We start from the raw sequence: 14,775 nt of genomic DNA, 5'->3' as shown, positions 1-14,775 counted from the left end.
ATATATTTCTTAACTTTGGAATCAATAACTGTCCATAGTGCTTAAAGACCCAAGAGTCAAGGAGGGTTATTGATTGAGACCCATTTCTTTAATAACTTAGTTTTGAAAAGGTATCTAAAAGCATTTTAAAAATCTTTATGTTCATCTCTGTATTGTAACTATTTTCATCTTTGCCTGTTTTCTTCAGGTCCTTGTTTATATGTGTATCAATCGTAGAAATCATACAATTTTTTACAGAGCATACACATTACCATGTTTTAATACATTTATTTTAATTATTAATTTAATGACTTCATAGTAGTGCATCTTCTTGACTCTTAATTTTCTAAATTCAGATTTCTACCTTGACTGAGGATCCAGTTGGTTATTATAGAGATCATTAATTAGATCTTTTGGGAAAGAAAAGAGCTTTGCTTTTATGGTTATAGGTATAGTTGAACACTTGGGCCTCCTATGATAATTCAGAGACAACTCTTGGCTAGTATAAAGGAAAAGAACCACCTTGATTATTTTAAAATATTAGTTCAGGTCATGAAAATGTAGTATTCTAACAGTTTGTGCATTTCTTCTTAACCTATTCAACTTTCAGTAGGCAGAATTTTTTGCCTGTGATACAAAGTGGCCATCCTTTTCATCCTCAGTGGCTAAGAAATTGAGATTTCGCAAGGAAATTAGGGAACATGTTTTTTGTTACTGCAGTAAAATTAGAGTTTGCATGTAACTAAATACCTTTGATTGCGTTACTAAACAATTTTGTTAATGTTAATCAGTTTCGAATTAGAGGCAGAGGAAGAGCCAGAGGAGTTTTTGCTGGGACAAATACTGGTCCAAACAACTCAAATACTACTTTTCAAAAGAGACCGAAGGAAGAGGAATGGGATCCAGAATATACCCCAAAGAGCAAGAAGTACTTCTTGGTGGGTGTTAGAAATCTGTGTTTATTTGGTTTGCATTAATTTTCAAAGCATACTGGGTGAATACATTTAAGTACAGATATCCACTACTATGAGAAGATTTCACCATAATGCGGGAAAACTTAAAAATTTATTACCCAGATGTTTGTAGTTTTGAAAATGTGGGTCCCTTTAGTCTTGTTTATACTTTATTTACATCACCTATGGGCTGATCAGGGTAAACTAAAAATATACCTGATTTGATAGCCACATTTAGAGAAGAACGTGAATGTATGTTTTATCTGTCTATAAGACAGTGACAATTGTAGAAACTTCTCATTAAGATTTACCTTCCATCATTACAGCCAATTGTTTAAATGAAAGACAAGAAGAAGAATTCTTTCACAGTACATGTAATTAAGGATCTCAGGGAGGCTATTAACTTTCATTGGAGTAAAAAGGAAGATGAAAAATTAAGTACAGAAAAGTTGCTAAGTATACTAATTTGTGTTTCCTTGTGATGCTTTTCTCTGAAGTATTTTTCTTAAGGATGAAACTAGAGGAAAGTGGGTCCTGAAAGATTCTCTAGGTAACAATGGACATTTTCTGCAATGTAGCATGGAGGAAAATAGTTCATCCTGCATTATAGACAGACTGAAGAATATATCAAAAAGTGTTCCCAGAAGTATTCATTTTTGTCATAGCTTCTCAGGGAAGTCCTGTTTCAGAGACTGGTTCTGAAGACCTAGTAGTTTTGTTGAAGCAAGTAGGAAGATAGTACTGGATTTACAGAATTGTCTCTTTCATTGGCATTGAATATATTTGAATAAACCTGAATGTCCACAGCACATCTGCTAAGTTAGAGGATAGAGCTTTATTCTGAAGTAGATTGATATTTTGTTTGGAGAATGGGCAGTGCAATTATTTCAGAAATGAGTATCCATTTGCCTCTTTTGGGGGGTACTTGAATGATCAAGAGTCCAAAAAGCTAAATTTTTACAGAGCACATTATGCGTAATGTTTGCTCAACATATGTTCCTTTGAGGAGAAATTGCTTGTTTGAGTTGGTTGAGTCGACAGTCTGGAAAGTGAAAGGTATCTCCTTCAGTTACAGAGAAGTTTAAAAGATCCATCTCCTTTTTGATTTAAGAATGTATGTATGAACAGAGTGCTGTTTATACTAGGTCTGAAAGATGCAAAGACAAATATGATATGATTCCATTTCTTGGCTTAGAGACGAGTAATGGAGAAACAAACATTCTAAATCTGTATTGTAGATTTCCTCCAAAGGAGGAAATGCTGGATTATCGCAAAGGAGAGTGAGATTAGGAGAGACCTCATAGAAGAATTTGGCTTGAATTTTGAGCTGAGTTTGAATCTTGAGCTTTTAAAAGATGGGCAGGTGTACTGCAGATAGCAGAAGTGGTAAAGTATCCTGATACAGAGAACTACAGTACTTGGGTGGCTAGATGGTTGGTATAGATATGGGAGAATTAAGCAAAAGCAGGTGCTAATTTGTGGAAGACCGAAAATATAATACTTTTATAAATTTGGATTTTAAGCAGTTTTAGACGAATCATGGTTGTGAGAACAGATCTGAGCCATGTCTGAACTAAGGGGCTAGACTTGAGAGAAGAAAGTAATATGAGGGCTTAACTTTGGGACCCACTAGATGGGTGTTGGTAGTAAGAAGAAGAAATTCTCTTAAGATGTAGAGAGTACAGGGGAAAGAAGCCTATTGGAGGAGATTACGTTCTGTTCTTTTTTATTTATTTATTTATTTTTAAGATTTTATTGGGGAATTGGGGGAGGGGAACATACAAGTTGCTGTCCTCTTGTTCTTCAGTCTAGTTGTGGAGGACGTCGCTTCACTGGCCCATTTGGTATTATCATTGGGCTCTTCCCAGGTGAGGCAGATTGGTCGCCAGCCACTGGACAGCCGCTCACAACAGCTCTTGGCAGCTCACGAAAGCTCACGCCCGCTGCCGGCCTACGCCATTGCTGGCAACTCACGGCAGCCCAGCTCCAGGTTGAGCTGTTGTTCACCATCTTAGCTGTAGAGGGCGCAGCGTCATTGGCCCTAATGTGGGATCCGAACCGGGGCCCTGCTGCTCAGAGCTGGTGTCCCAAGCCAGCTCTTAACCAGCGTGCTACTCGGCCGGCCCTAAGTTCTGTTCTTGAAGTCCCTGGGAGAAATCAAGTAGAGATGTGCAATGGATAGTTGCTAATGCAGATCGAGAGAGAGGAAAATCTAGGAGCCATCATCTTACAGGTCACAAGTAAAGCCATTATAAGATCACCTAGTCAGAAGAGGAGAGATTAAAAGGCCAACCTTTCAAAGATGGGGTGAGGAGTGAATGATAGTAAAAATACCAGACAGCAGATCAAATATGAAAGGTCAAAAGGTTAAGAGGGAAATGAGAGATAAATTAGTAGATAGTAATTAATTTTTTAACACTTTCAACATTTTACAAATATTTAATTTAGGCCAGACTTTTATTTTTCTATGGCATTATTTCATAATCTGGTATCATAGTTTTTACTTTAAATTGGGACATAATCGTTTTAAGTAGGCATGTAATGAGACAGTAGTTTTGCTAATCAAGAAGAGTATGATACTTTAAGAATTTAGCCATTATAAATAGTGTTAACATTTTGTATGTTGCTATCTTGGGTTATATTTAAAATTTTTCATTTCTGTATTAAACATACACATGCATTTGGCACAGACTGGTGTTTACTAGAAGTAAAATTAACCCAGTACATTTTTTTCTAATAAATCAATTCCCAAAGTTAATTATTTTGGCTCTTAATTATGAGTTACTGAAATGACAACTGGTTTTTACATGGATATTTAAATTTAAAAGATCTTGCGTCTTCTGTAAGGTTACTTGACTTTTCAGCTAGTGCTGAGAATATAAACAAAAATATAATTCCGAAGAAATGAGGTTGAAAACTAGACATTCCCTTAGGTTCTTTTCAGAATAATTGACCAGCATGGAAGGTTTGTGCGTATTAATGAAACATTATAATAGTAGTAATAATGACAGATAACATTTATTGAAAGTATGTACTATGCTAGGCACCATTTTGTGTTTTAAATGTATATATGTATCTCATGCTTATAGAGTCCTTTTGAGGTGAAACCATTATATCACTTTTACCTATGAAAAACACTGAGGTACAGAGATTGAGCAGCTTGATCAAAGTTAGTTACATGGCTAGTGGGAGTGGGGTCAGAATTTGAACCCATGTTTTGGGCTCTGCAGACATGGTATCATTCTTCCAATGGTAACATTGGTTGCATTCTTTTCTGAATTTTCCCATGTCAAAACTTGGATTTATGCAAAGATATGGTAATGTTTTCAATAATAAGTACTCCAGGAGAGATAATAGTCTTAGAACCTGAAATTCTATGGAGGGGTGAGTATATGAAGAGTTGGAGCAAGTGTAAAAGTGTTAAAATTGGCAAGTTCTCAGTGGCGAGCTGATGTCTTCTTAGGAAGAGAAAACCCCAGTGGAGGAGAAGGGTTTAGGGTTGGAGTTTTAATAAATGAACCCTTTGAAACTTGATCCTTCTATGGTGAAGAGATAAGAGGATTCACAAGGTTTTGGTTCTAATATGGCCTCCTTTTATAACATGTTTTTGTCTGTGTATTATGTATATCTGACTCCTCTGATCCTTTATTGTCTATGAAGTAATTTTTAAAAGTTGTAACAAGACCAAAATCTTGGATGTAAGAATTGGAGGATTAAGAGGTAATGTTTAGCATCAAAATGTCACTTAGCTGCCAGGATAACCTCTGAAATACACAGCATAGTTTTCTAGTTATTGGTTGTTTTAAACCCAGTTTTTGATAATTGTATTTTTAAAAGTATTGGTTAGTTTAGTGTCTGTCTTTGCTACTGATTTTCTATTGCTAACCTTATCTGTTTTGTATTGTAATCATTTACTGCCACCAGGACTCCTGAGAAATGTATTCTGTGGATGATGGGCATAAGGGGTAATGGAAAGGACTACTTTTGTGGCCTTGGGCAAGTTACTCAGTTTCTCTATGCCTCAGTTTCTTCATATGTAAAGTGGAATTAGTAACAGTATTTTACAGGGTTGTTATGAGGATTAGATAAGTTAAATACGTGGAAAGATCTGACTCAGAACAGTGCCTTATCCTTATTAAGCACTACATAAACATTACCAAAGTTGATTGAGTGCTTGCTTGTCACACACTGGGCTGGGCACTTTTTACAGATCATCTGTGTTTCTGCAAGGCTGTCCTTTTTTTAAAATGAGATAAAGTCATGTTTCTGTTAAGATACAAACCCATGCTTCTGACTCTAAAAACTGTTTACTTCCCACAAGTTCATGGAATACTGTGTAAATAACACAAACAGAAAAACACAAACTCTGGAGTTGGGTATGCTGATACCAAAAGGGAACCTGAAATTATATAATTGGCCATTATATTTTGAGTGGCAGACTGTTAAAACAGTTTATTTCTAGTTTATAGTTACTTTCTGACATACTGAAATTTACACTTTTGATAGTCCCTAAATACGTTCTTTATGGGGTCATTCACACCTCTAGCTAGCGGTCTTTCATTGGTTTGACGAAGATAGATTATTAGAAATTGGTAAGTGCTCTTTCATATAGTCTGTTAATTACATGTGAAACTGAACTTTTCAAGTCATTCAGCAGGGAGGGTGATCTGTATTATGTATTACATGAATATGAACAAAGGTACACTATTTTGAAAAAGGTACTCATCACATAATACTTGAAAAAAGTTTTAGTGACTTTTGGACTGTTGATCAATACTCTCTAGGTTATGCAGCATTGCTGCATATATGCCTGTTTTCTCATACAGGGCCATCATCTTGCCTTATTTCCCATTTGTGTAGGTGACAGACTTAAGAGTTTAAGTTTGAGGTGGGCGGCAGTTAATTACATTACAGGAGAACTTTGGCTTTTTGTTTTGTATTTTGGGATGTAATACTATGTACTCCTTTACAAAGTCAAAAGTACTTTCAATTTTGCAGATTGTTTTGATTAATAGAGTAAGTTGTAATTTGGGGAATGTTTCTTATTTGGATACAATTAATGAAAAACTAAGGTTGGAATGTAATAGCTATAGTACTTCAGGTTGGTGAAAAAGAAATAAGTTGAGGTATTTCTCTAGGTACCATGCCATCATGATTTGGGGTGTGAGATTACCTGGCCCAGAAGATTGAAGTGTGTAATATACATTGATTTAGATTTAAATCTCAGTAGAATTTTAAAGTTGTTTCTACATGTAAGCTATAATTCACCTATTTTATTTATAAGTGTTGATAAGTTAATGATGTTTTTATGACTTTGTCACATCTTTATGAATAAAATTTTGGGGGAAATATCATTTCTCATTGGGGGGTTATTTTATCTCATTAACATGCAGTATAATTAGTAAGTAGACTTAGATTGAAATAAAATGGGAAGGAAAAAAGTAAAAAATTTGAAAATTGGCAGTAATTTAGCAATCGACATTCTCCAAAAAATTGTCTAGGCAGCTCTTTAATGTTTGGGTTACTAAGCAGTAAAATGTAATTTGCTTTGATAATAGAATGTATTTGTATTGAAGATTTGAGTTTTATTGGTTTTGTTTTATTGTGTTTTACAACATTACTAATCTCATGTATCCAATCGTCAGAAGATTTATACCATGACTTATGATTGGGGATACAGCCATCTTCCTTACAACAAAGACGTTTTAGTGATGATTGTTTTTAACCTTTCTGTAGCATGATGACAGAGATGATGGTGTGGACTATTGGGCCAAAAGAGGAAGAGGTCGTGGTACTTTTCAACGTGGCAGAGGGCGCTTTAACTTCAAAAAATCAGGTAGCAGTCCAAAATGGACTCATGACAAATACCAAGGGGACGGGATTGTTGAAGATGAAGAAGAGACCATGGAAAATAATGAAGAAAAGAAGGACAGACGCAAAGAAGAAAAGGTAGACAATTTCAAGTTGTTAGTGGTTCTAACAGATTTTTTTTCCATAGGAACAGTGATTATTATGGATCATTTATACTCTCTACATGTTTGCTAATCTTTATCTCTCTTTCTTTCTCTCTGTTGTTTTTTAGGAATAGTAAATCTGAAGTGAGATTGCAACAGAGAGCAGAACTTGCACCCACCATTTTTTTACCTGATTTTTGTTTTCGATAAGAATGTAAGCATTTTACTTAAATTTTACTGTTTGCAAGTAGTCTATAGAAATTTTGTTTTAAGTCTTCAAATATCTTGAAAAATAGTAGATTGTATGTTGAAAATTGTACTGAAATAAAGTAGAAAATTGTTACGTACCATATTTGTAACTACCAACTTTTAAAAAAAATACTTTTACTGTTTTTGTTACATGCATTGTAATTCTGCTTTGTCTATAAGATATGGTCAAGTACAACTCTGTGAAAGTTCTGATTCTCTTCTTTCCCTGTTTGTTAATGTTTATTCTGAAGTAAACGTTAGCTCTACATACAAATCCCGGAACAGAAATTGTTTATAGAGACTGCACTAATCATTTTAACTCCATACACCTGCTTAACATTTTCCTTAATTCAAACACACTACATTGTAGGGTGGCTAATTTTTGAAATGTACCACAGAAAAAGTTGTTACTTGGGTAAACTAAGCTAGCTTAACACTTCTGCAACTGTTTAAGAAGAAGAAGCTTTGCGAGGAGCTAAGAAATACAAGCTATTAAAAGTTAGATTGAAAAGTATGAGAAATTTTTTTTAATTTTTTTTTTACTGAAAGCAAGCAGTGGCCTATAAAAAACATTCTTAGGAGCCTTTACTATTTTGGTTTAAAATTCAGTGTTCTCTTTCTATTATTTGAACATTTGAGTCATGGTCTTAAGATAGCAGCTATTCTTTGACAGAGGAAACTGGTTTGTAATAATACTGCAAATAAAAACCCCATTCTTATCGACCATCTTATTTTTAACATCAAAACAACAAACCTGTAATTGTGATGTTGATACGGAAGAGGATTAGCCTGAAGAATAACTTGATACATTAAAAAGATGTATCTTATTTCATCTTACATGTTTATTTGAGCTTTTGGACAACTGAAATATTTTTATTATAGTCTAACCATAAGGAAAAAATAGGTGCATAGAGCATACTGTTCATTAGTATTTTAAGTAACTTGTTTTTCAGATGTCACCAATAAAAAGTTTTTGACAGGAAGTTGGTTGCAGCATTCATCCAACTTGATTTTTATTTTTTTCCCCTCGATTTTATTTGCAGTTTTTTCTTCCCAAGGGGTCTATTTTTTAGGTAGATAATCTTTAAAATGTGAATTACATTTATGTTTATGCTGAAAGTTCTTAAAGGAATGAAAATCTAAAATAGTAAATTTCAATGTTAAGTCTGTCTGCTTTATGAGCATATATTGGGTTGTCGGAAAAGTCATGACGCATTTTTGCAACGAAAAACAAAAAATACGCCATAACTTTTCCGACAACCCAATATAAAAGTAGTCAAATTACATTTGTTAATTCACCAGTTGAATTAGTTGTATATGTTTGCATTACAAAGAGATAAAGCTCTCAGTGTACACTTTTAAAGATCTTAACTGTATGACCCTTTCATCCTCACTTGATGATTTGCAATCCTTCTAGCACCTTGATTGCAGCCAGGGGCACTTGCTAAGAGCTATTGGGAAAAAAATCCTCAATATATGTGATGTTTATGGCGCTAAGATCCTTAGTATTGCATGATTTCTCCTATTAATCCTGTCGTTCTGAAACTCTGTTACAGCAGAGGAAGTACTACCAAAGCAAGTATGTGTTGGATTAATCAGGACATAACTAATATTCTCCCAGTTAGAATAATTGCAGGCTAAAGCAACATGGATTTGATATCCAATACAGGAGAATTTTCATGACCATTTTATTTTATACAAATAAATTTAGTTTTTATTTTTAATAGTTATTTGGTTAAACACTGAACCTGTATGCGTGACTATAAATGTGTGATTTTGCTTTTCCACTTAAGACAATAGGAAAAAGGGAATTTACTGAGAAATTATTTAATAGGGAGTGGGAATAAAGCTACCTAAGTCCTATCAGCAGGTTATATTTTAAGTGTAAGTGGATTGCTTTAACTCAAATATACATAGGATTTGGTTACTTTTATTCTCTTAAACAAAATTGAGGAGATAGTAGTATCATAGCAGAATATAGTAGTAGTAAGCAGTAGGAAGCAGGATGATTGTAGATATTATCTTTTTTCAGAGCCACGCATATAAAAAGTAGCCTGTGTGTATTTTTTTAAACCACAGTTTAGCTCCACACTTTGTGACATGTTATAAAAGTTGAGTGGTTTCTCTTCGTAAGGATATTTGTTATAAGTGCCAGAAAATAATAACTCTTTGATATCTGCATTAACAGATTCCTTTTGTCTAGAGAAGGAAAATAAAAATGAACCAAAGGGTATTTCCAGAACAGATAGCTGTTTGAGAAGGCCATGACTCCGTCTTTAGGTGTGTGTACCTTTCAACATCATATCATTTTAATGTAAAAAGCAAAATATGTTTTTCCAGTTATAGCCTACTTTAAGGAATAACAGTTGTTCCCTTTTGTCACAATTAAAAATCAAGTGTTGGGAATTATAAGTTATAATTTGAAAAAAAAATACTACCCAATAAGAATGAATGTAGATGGCTCAACGATTCTTACTCAGTGTGATGTATAAATGCAACAGGGACCCTTGTAAATTGTCATATGCCAATAAAATGTCATAAGTGGTAATAGCTGTTGTTTGCTTACCTGATTTGGAGACTGTTTCTGTGTCTTACATACAACTTATTTCTTTGGCCTATTTTTAGATTTTAGAATACCAGTTCATCTGTTACGAATAATACTGGTGTGGTGTGGCTTTTTGGGGGGTTGATAAGTACTTGATAAAAACTCCTCAAATCCCTGTGTATTTTTTTCTTGTTTCCCCTGGGAAAATGGGAAATTTTATAGTGGATAATTCCAAGCCATTATTAGGCAATACAGGAATTCCAGATTTCTAGTCTAGCCCTACTGTTCCTGTATTAAAACAGGAACTTACCCATAATATTATGATGGAGAATCAGCTTTACTTCTCTTCCTAAAAATATAATAGTTAATAACTAAAAAGTTATTTTTTTTAATTAGTCATTGCTTATTTTGAGTAAGAGCTGGTGTAATTCTTACAATACCCCTCTTATAAGTTATTTGAAATATAGACCATTCTGTCAACTTTAAACAAAAGCATTTTTATTGAAATTTGTGTGCTAGGAGAAATAGATTTTGTCTAATACAAATGGCACATTATCCCTTTAAAAAACTTGGTTAGAGAAATAATAACTCTGTATGCATGTTTAATTGCACTGGGTAATTGTAATGTTATTACCAGTTTCCTACATGAAAGTATTCTATGATGATTATTGGGGATATTTATCTAACTTTTTAGGAGTTTACATAGTTGCTTTTTTCTTTCTCCCCCCCTTCTTTCTCTTTGGGTTTCAACTGGAATCCCTGTGGGATATACTTTGTTCCGGTATGGAACAATATATTCCTTTCACCTTCAGAAAGAGAAGTACAGAGACCTGCCTCAATTCATGAAGTTACTAAATAGGGAAGGCAAGTGGAGAAATAAACTATTGTCATGGGATTGTATTTGGCTAGACTTATTAGTCTCTGAGTAGTAGATCCTGATACATCCCCTAACAAAAATTTAGAGTCCTCTCTGTTACATTTAGGGTTCTCAAGTAGTTGAACCTGTTATTTTTAAATGTGGATATCAAGGGTCTAATTGTTCAGTTTATTGAGGAAGATATTAAAAATTAGGAGTCTATGTTAACCAAGTTTTAAGTGAACAAGGTTTGTTATTCCTCAGTTTCTTAGAATCCAGTTTCTTAGAATCCAGGAATATATAGAAATTAGTTATATTCCATTGTCTGACTCAAAAGCCTGGGAGACTGTAGCTTTATGAGCTGGACTCTTTATTTTTGAGAAACATTCAGTAATGTAATAATTACTGTGAATCAGTTATGAGAATGAAGTAAAAGTTATTAAGTGTGCTAGTTCTCTATTTTATTATGTTACCTCATTATCAAATGGATCCCACTGGTTAAAAAAGAGAATGGGCATTAGGACGGTACTTCACCACCACTGCTAGAAAAAACCCCTCAAATCATGTGTCTTATAATGATCTATACATAAGAAATATTTTTCCTGTGGACATTTTAAGTGTTTTACAACAGTGAACTGATTTGTAGCACCCTTAAAATGCAGAGGATAATTTTGATTCTTGCAAGTAGAGAAGGGTTGGGCAAATTCTTATTCCCACAAGAATTGGAATCAGATTTTTCTTAATCTTGGGGTTGCCCAATGTCCTGATTCAATAATAATGGGCCCTCCCAAAGTATGTGATAGTAAGTATACAACCAGGTAACTTGAAAGGATTTACATTCACAGCATGAGCTGTTTGGCAAACTTCTTGGTACTGTCATAGTACTTGCAAATTCCATGGAATGTAAAGTGCCACAAAAAAAAGAAAGAATGCCACTCCCACCCATCAGAATAGTGGTTTGGTTGCTCATTTACCTAGTTCTTGACTATGGAAGGTCATAATTTTCCTGTCTTGTTTGTACTGGAAAGGGAAAACTAAACTTTATTAAGTTACAGGGTAATTGGAAGGCTGCCATAAGGGGAATGTTAAATACACTTTGAATTTTTTTGAAAGAAATTGAATATCATCACCAATGTATGCATAAAAAAAAGTTATACAATTATTTTTTATGCATACATTTTGGTGATGGTATTAAACTTCCAAATTAAAGCGTTTCCTCCTTTTTACCTCCCGCCCCTGTGATACTGTGATAAAGATGTTCATCATTTGCCCCAGGAGCTGCAGTAATCCGCTAAGTTGGACTTTTTGACCCTTAAATTTAATGTGGGATGTTTTTCAACTATACAATTGTCATTTTTAAGCTAAAAACCCTTTGATGTCATCCTGCTGCCTAAACTTTAAGTCAAGATGAACTATAGGAATTCCCTATGAGCTGCTGCTTTTGCCTTGCCTTATCCCACTTCTTCTTCATTTACCTATCTTAAAATCTTACACCCTAGCAAAAAATTACAGATTCCTCTTTTGTCCTCATTGAATGCAGCACATTCGTGTAGGCTAGCATAGGGGTTGGGAAACTTTTGAGATGGAAGAGCCAATGCTGTCCCTCACAACAATTCAAAATTTATTCGAGATCAGGTCCAGCCCGAGCTGAGCAGCCGCTGAGCTGCCAACAGGTAGCAGGATGGCTCAGCTAAAAAAAAAAAAATTATTCGAGAGCCATAAAACAAATGAAATCATTATGTGAATAATATTTTTAAAAAATTTTATAAATTAAACTAGGATAGTTTTATTTTCATTTTCAATTTTACTTCAGAGCCACATGTACCTACCTAAAGAGCCACATGTGGCTTGCGAGCCACAGTTTGCCAACTGCGCAATGGGCTAGCAACATTCCACTTATGTGTCATCTGCCAGGATAAATGTTTAGCACTTAGCATTGTGCATCATGTATGGTATACATAGTATAGGTATGTAATAAATGCTCCTTGAGTGTGAAAGTGAAAGCATGATGACTGTATGTATAAAGGTTTGATTGGTATAAGCCAATTTATTTTATGGCTGCTGCTAAAACCTAGTTCAGTCTAAGCTGCCTTAAAAATGATGAACAGAAGAGAGTTCAGATTGCAGTGAACAGAAGAATTAGATTGTTAATCTTTTAATACATTGCTCAATTCACCTTTTGTGTGTAGTTGTGGAGTACCTTTTTTTAAAGAGAAAACAACAAAGTAAGGGAAACCAGGAGCTGGAGATCTGAAATAGTGTCATGTGAATAGCTGGAAAAGGTATGTTTACTTGAGAAAAATGATGACTAAGATGGGTCCTTGATAGAAGTCTTCAAGATTTTATTGAATTGGGGGAGAGAACAGCACTGGGGAATCGGGGAAGGGGAACAGACAAGTCGCTGTTCCTTGGTTCCTCAGCCTAGTTGTGGAGGACATCGCCTCACTGGCTCATGTTGGTATTGTGATCATTGCGCTCTTCCTGGGTGAGGCAGATCAGTCGCCAGCCCTTGGACGGCCTCTTACTATGGCTCACGGCAGCCCAGCTCCAGGTCAAGCTGTTGTTCACCATCTCAGCTGCAGAGAGCAGTGTCACTGGCCCATGTGGGATCCAAACCGGCGGCCCTGCCACTCAGCTCGTGCTTCCAAGCCAAATCACAACCAACGAGCCACTCGGCCGGCCCCAGTCTTCAAGTTCTTTGAAGGGCTTTTCCTTAGAAGAGGAACAGACAAATTCAAATCATAAGACCAAGAAGAGCATTTGATAATACTTTGTCTAACCTCATCATTTTAACACGATCCACATTTAGAGGACAGAACCAGACCCATTAGATAAAAATCATAGGTACATAGACTTTTATAAACCAATGAACTAATATTTGACTACTAGGTATTTAAAAAGAAGAGTAGGCATCTTGTGAATAGCAAGTTTTCTGTTTATAGAAGTGTGGAGAATCTGGGTATCTCCCTATCAGGAATGCTGTGCTACCTGAAGTTGTTGAACTTTCTGCTAGTTTTCTGGATTACATATTATTCAAGATTAAATGCTACAGTTTAAGGTGCTTGCTTTATTAAATTGGATGTCACCAACTGAGGTTAGCAGTGGTAATTTTTTAAAAATTAATTTATCACAACATTGAAAAAATGTAGTAGTTATGCAGCCTTTCTTTTTGACTTATGCCATAGCCCTTATGACATACAGCAAATCTTTGGATGATGAATAATTTGCTATTAACTATGACAATCAAAATAAGTTACTTGTAATTATGAAGTAGAAGTTTTTCATTCCTGTTACATTAGACCATGACAATGTTGACAAGCATGAGTTATTGCTGAAAATGAAAACGACTGAATGGAAACATTGGGAGTACTGATGTACTGTCTGGGTGGTCCAGAAGACTGGCAGGATATCCTTTAACTATTTCTCCTGTGTTCTAGGTTTTAACCAAGTCTAAATGATTGACAAGAGTCAAGGCATACCTACATGTGAGCATATAATTGTATCAGAAAACAGATAACAGAATCTGTCAAGTCCTGGATCTTCTGAAAATAATGGAATCAGAAAAATCAGACAACCAGAAAAATCAGACAACAGTTAAGCTTGATGCTTTTAGAGGTCTAGCTATAGAATATTTTTGTTCAAAAATAGCGAGTAATTACATAAATTCTTTGGATTCAAACACTAAGCATAATGTTTACTTTCTTTTGTATAAATTATTTAAAGGTTCAAATTAAAATTCTGCTTTTAGATTATAAACATTTAACTTAGAGTTTGTAATTTTAATATTACTATAAATACCGACTTATAGATACTTAGGTAGTAGGACTCCACTCTGTTTTCCATTACTTAATATTATTTTTATTGCCAATAGGAAAAGGAAACTTTCAGAATTTAATTTGAAATATTTTAATATCAAGGAAAATCGTCTTAGTGTCTAAAAATTTTTTTTTTTTTTAAGATTTTTATTGGGGAATTGGGGGAATGGGAACAGCGTTGGGGGAATTGGGGGAAGGGGAACAGACAAGTTGCTGTCTTTTTGTTCTTCAGTCTAGTGGAGGGCGTTGCTTCACTGGCCCAAGTTGGCACCATCATTGCGCTCTTCCCGGGCGAGGCAGATCAGTCGCCGGCATCTGCATGGCCGCTCACGCTGGCTGTTGGCTACACATGGTAGCCCATGGCAACCCACTGCAGCAGGGGCTGCAGCCTACGCTGTCACCGGCGACTCATGGCAGCCCAGCT

General features: G+C 35.0%; 1 protein-coding gene across 6 annotated transcripts in view; it reads left to right on the top strand.

Moving 5' to 3' along the window:
* Positions 1–9,683, top strand: part of BCLAF1 (BCL2 associated transcription factor 1) — a 30,220-nt gene extending 20,537 nt beyond the window's left edge. For 4 of the 6 annotated variants that reach the window (XR_002124657.1, XM_019648117.1, XM_019648120.1 and 1 more), the window contains 3 exons: positions 771–917; positions 6,669–6,881; positions 7,015–9,683. Coding sequence is in view for 5 of the 6 variants with exons in the window: in XM_019648117.1 (XP_019503662.1) it covers positions 771–917; positions 6,669–6,881; positions 7,015–7,020 (366 nt within the window). In the remaining variant the exon portion in view is untranslated. The remainder of the gene's footprint in view (positions 1–770; positions 918–6,668; positions 6,882–7,014) is intronic. The other 2 variants (XM_019648119.1, XM_019648118.1) reach the window with 1 other exon arrangement.
* The last annotated feature ends 5,092 nt before the right edge of the window (positions 9,684–14,775 follow it).

The sequence above is a fragment of the Hipposideros armiger genome, unplaced genomic scaffold, assembly GCF_001890085.2.
Source record: "Hipposideros armiger isolate ML-2016 unplaced genomic scaffold, ASM189008v1 scaffold_120, whole genome shotgun sequence".
In the NCBI taxonomy this organism is placed as follows: Eukaryota; Metazoa; Chordata; class Mammalia; order Chiroptera; family Hipposideridae; genus Hipposideros; species Hipposideros armiger.
This window is presented reverse-complemented; position numbering and strand designations above follow the sequence as displayed.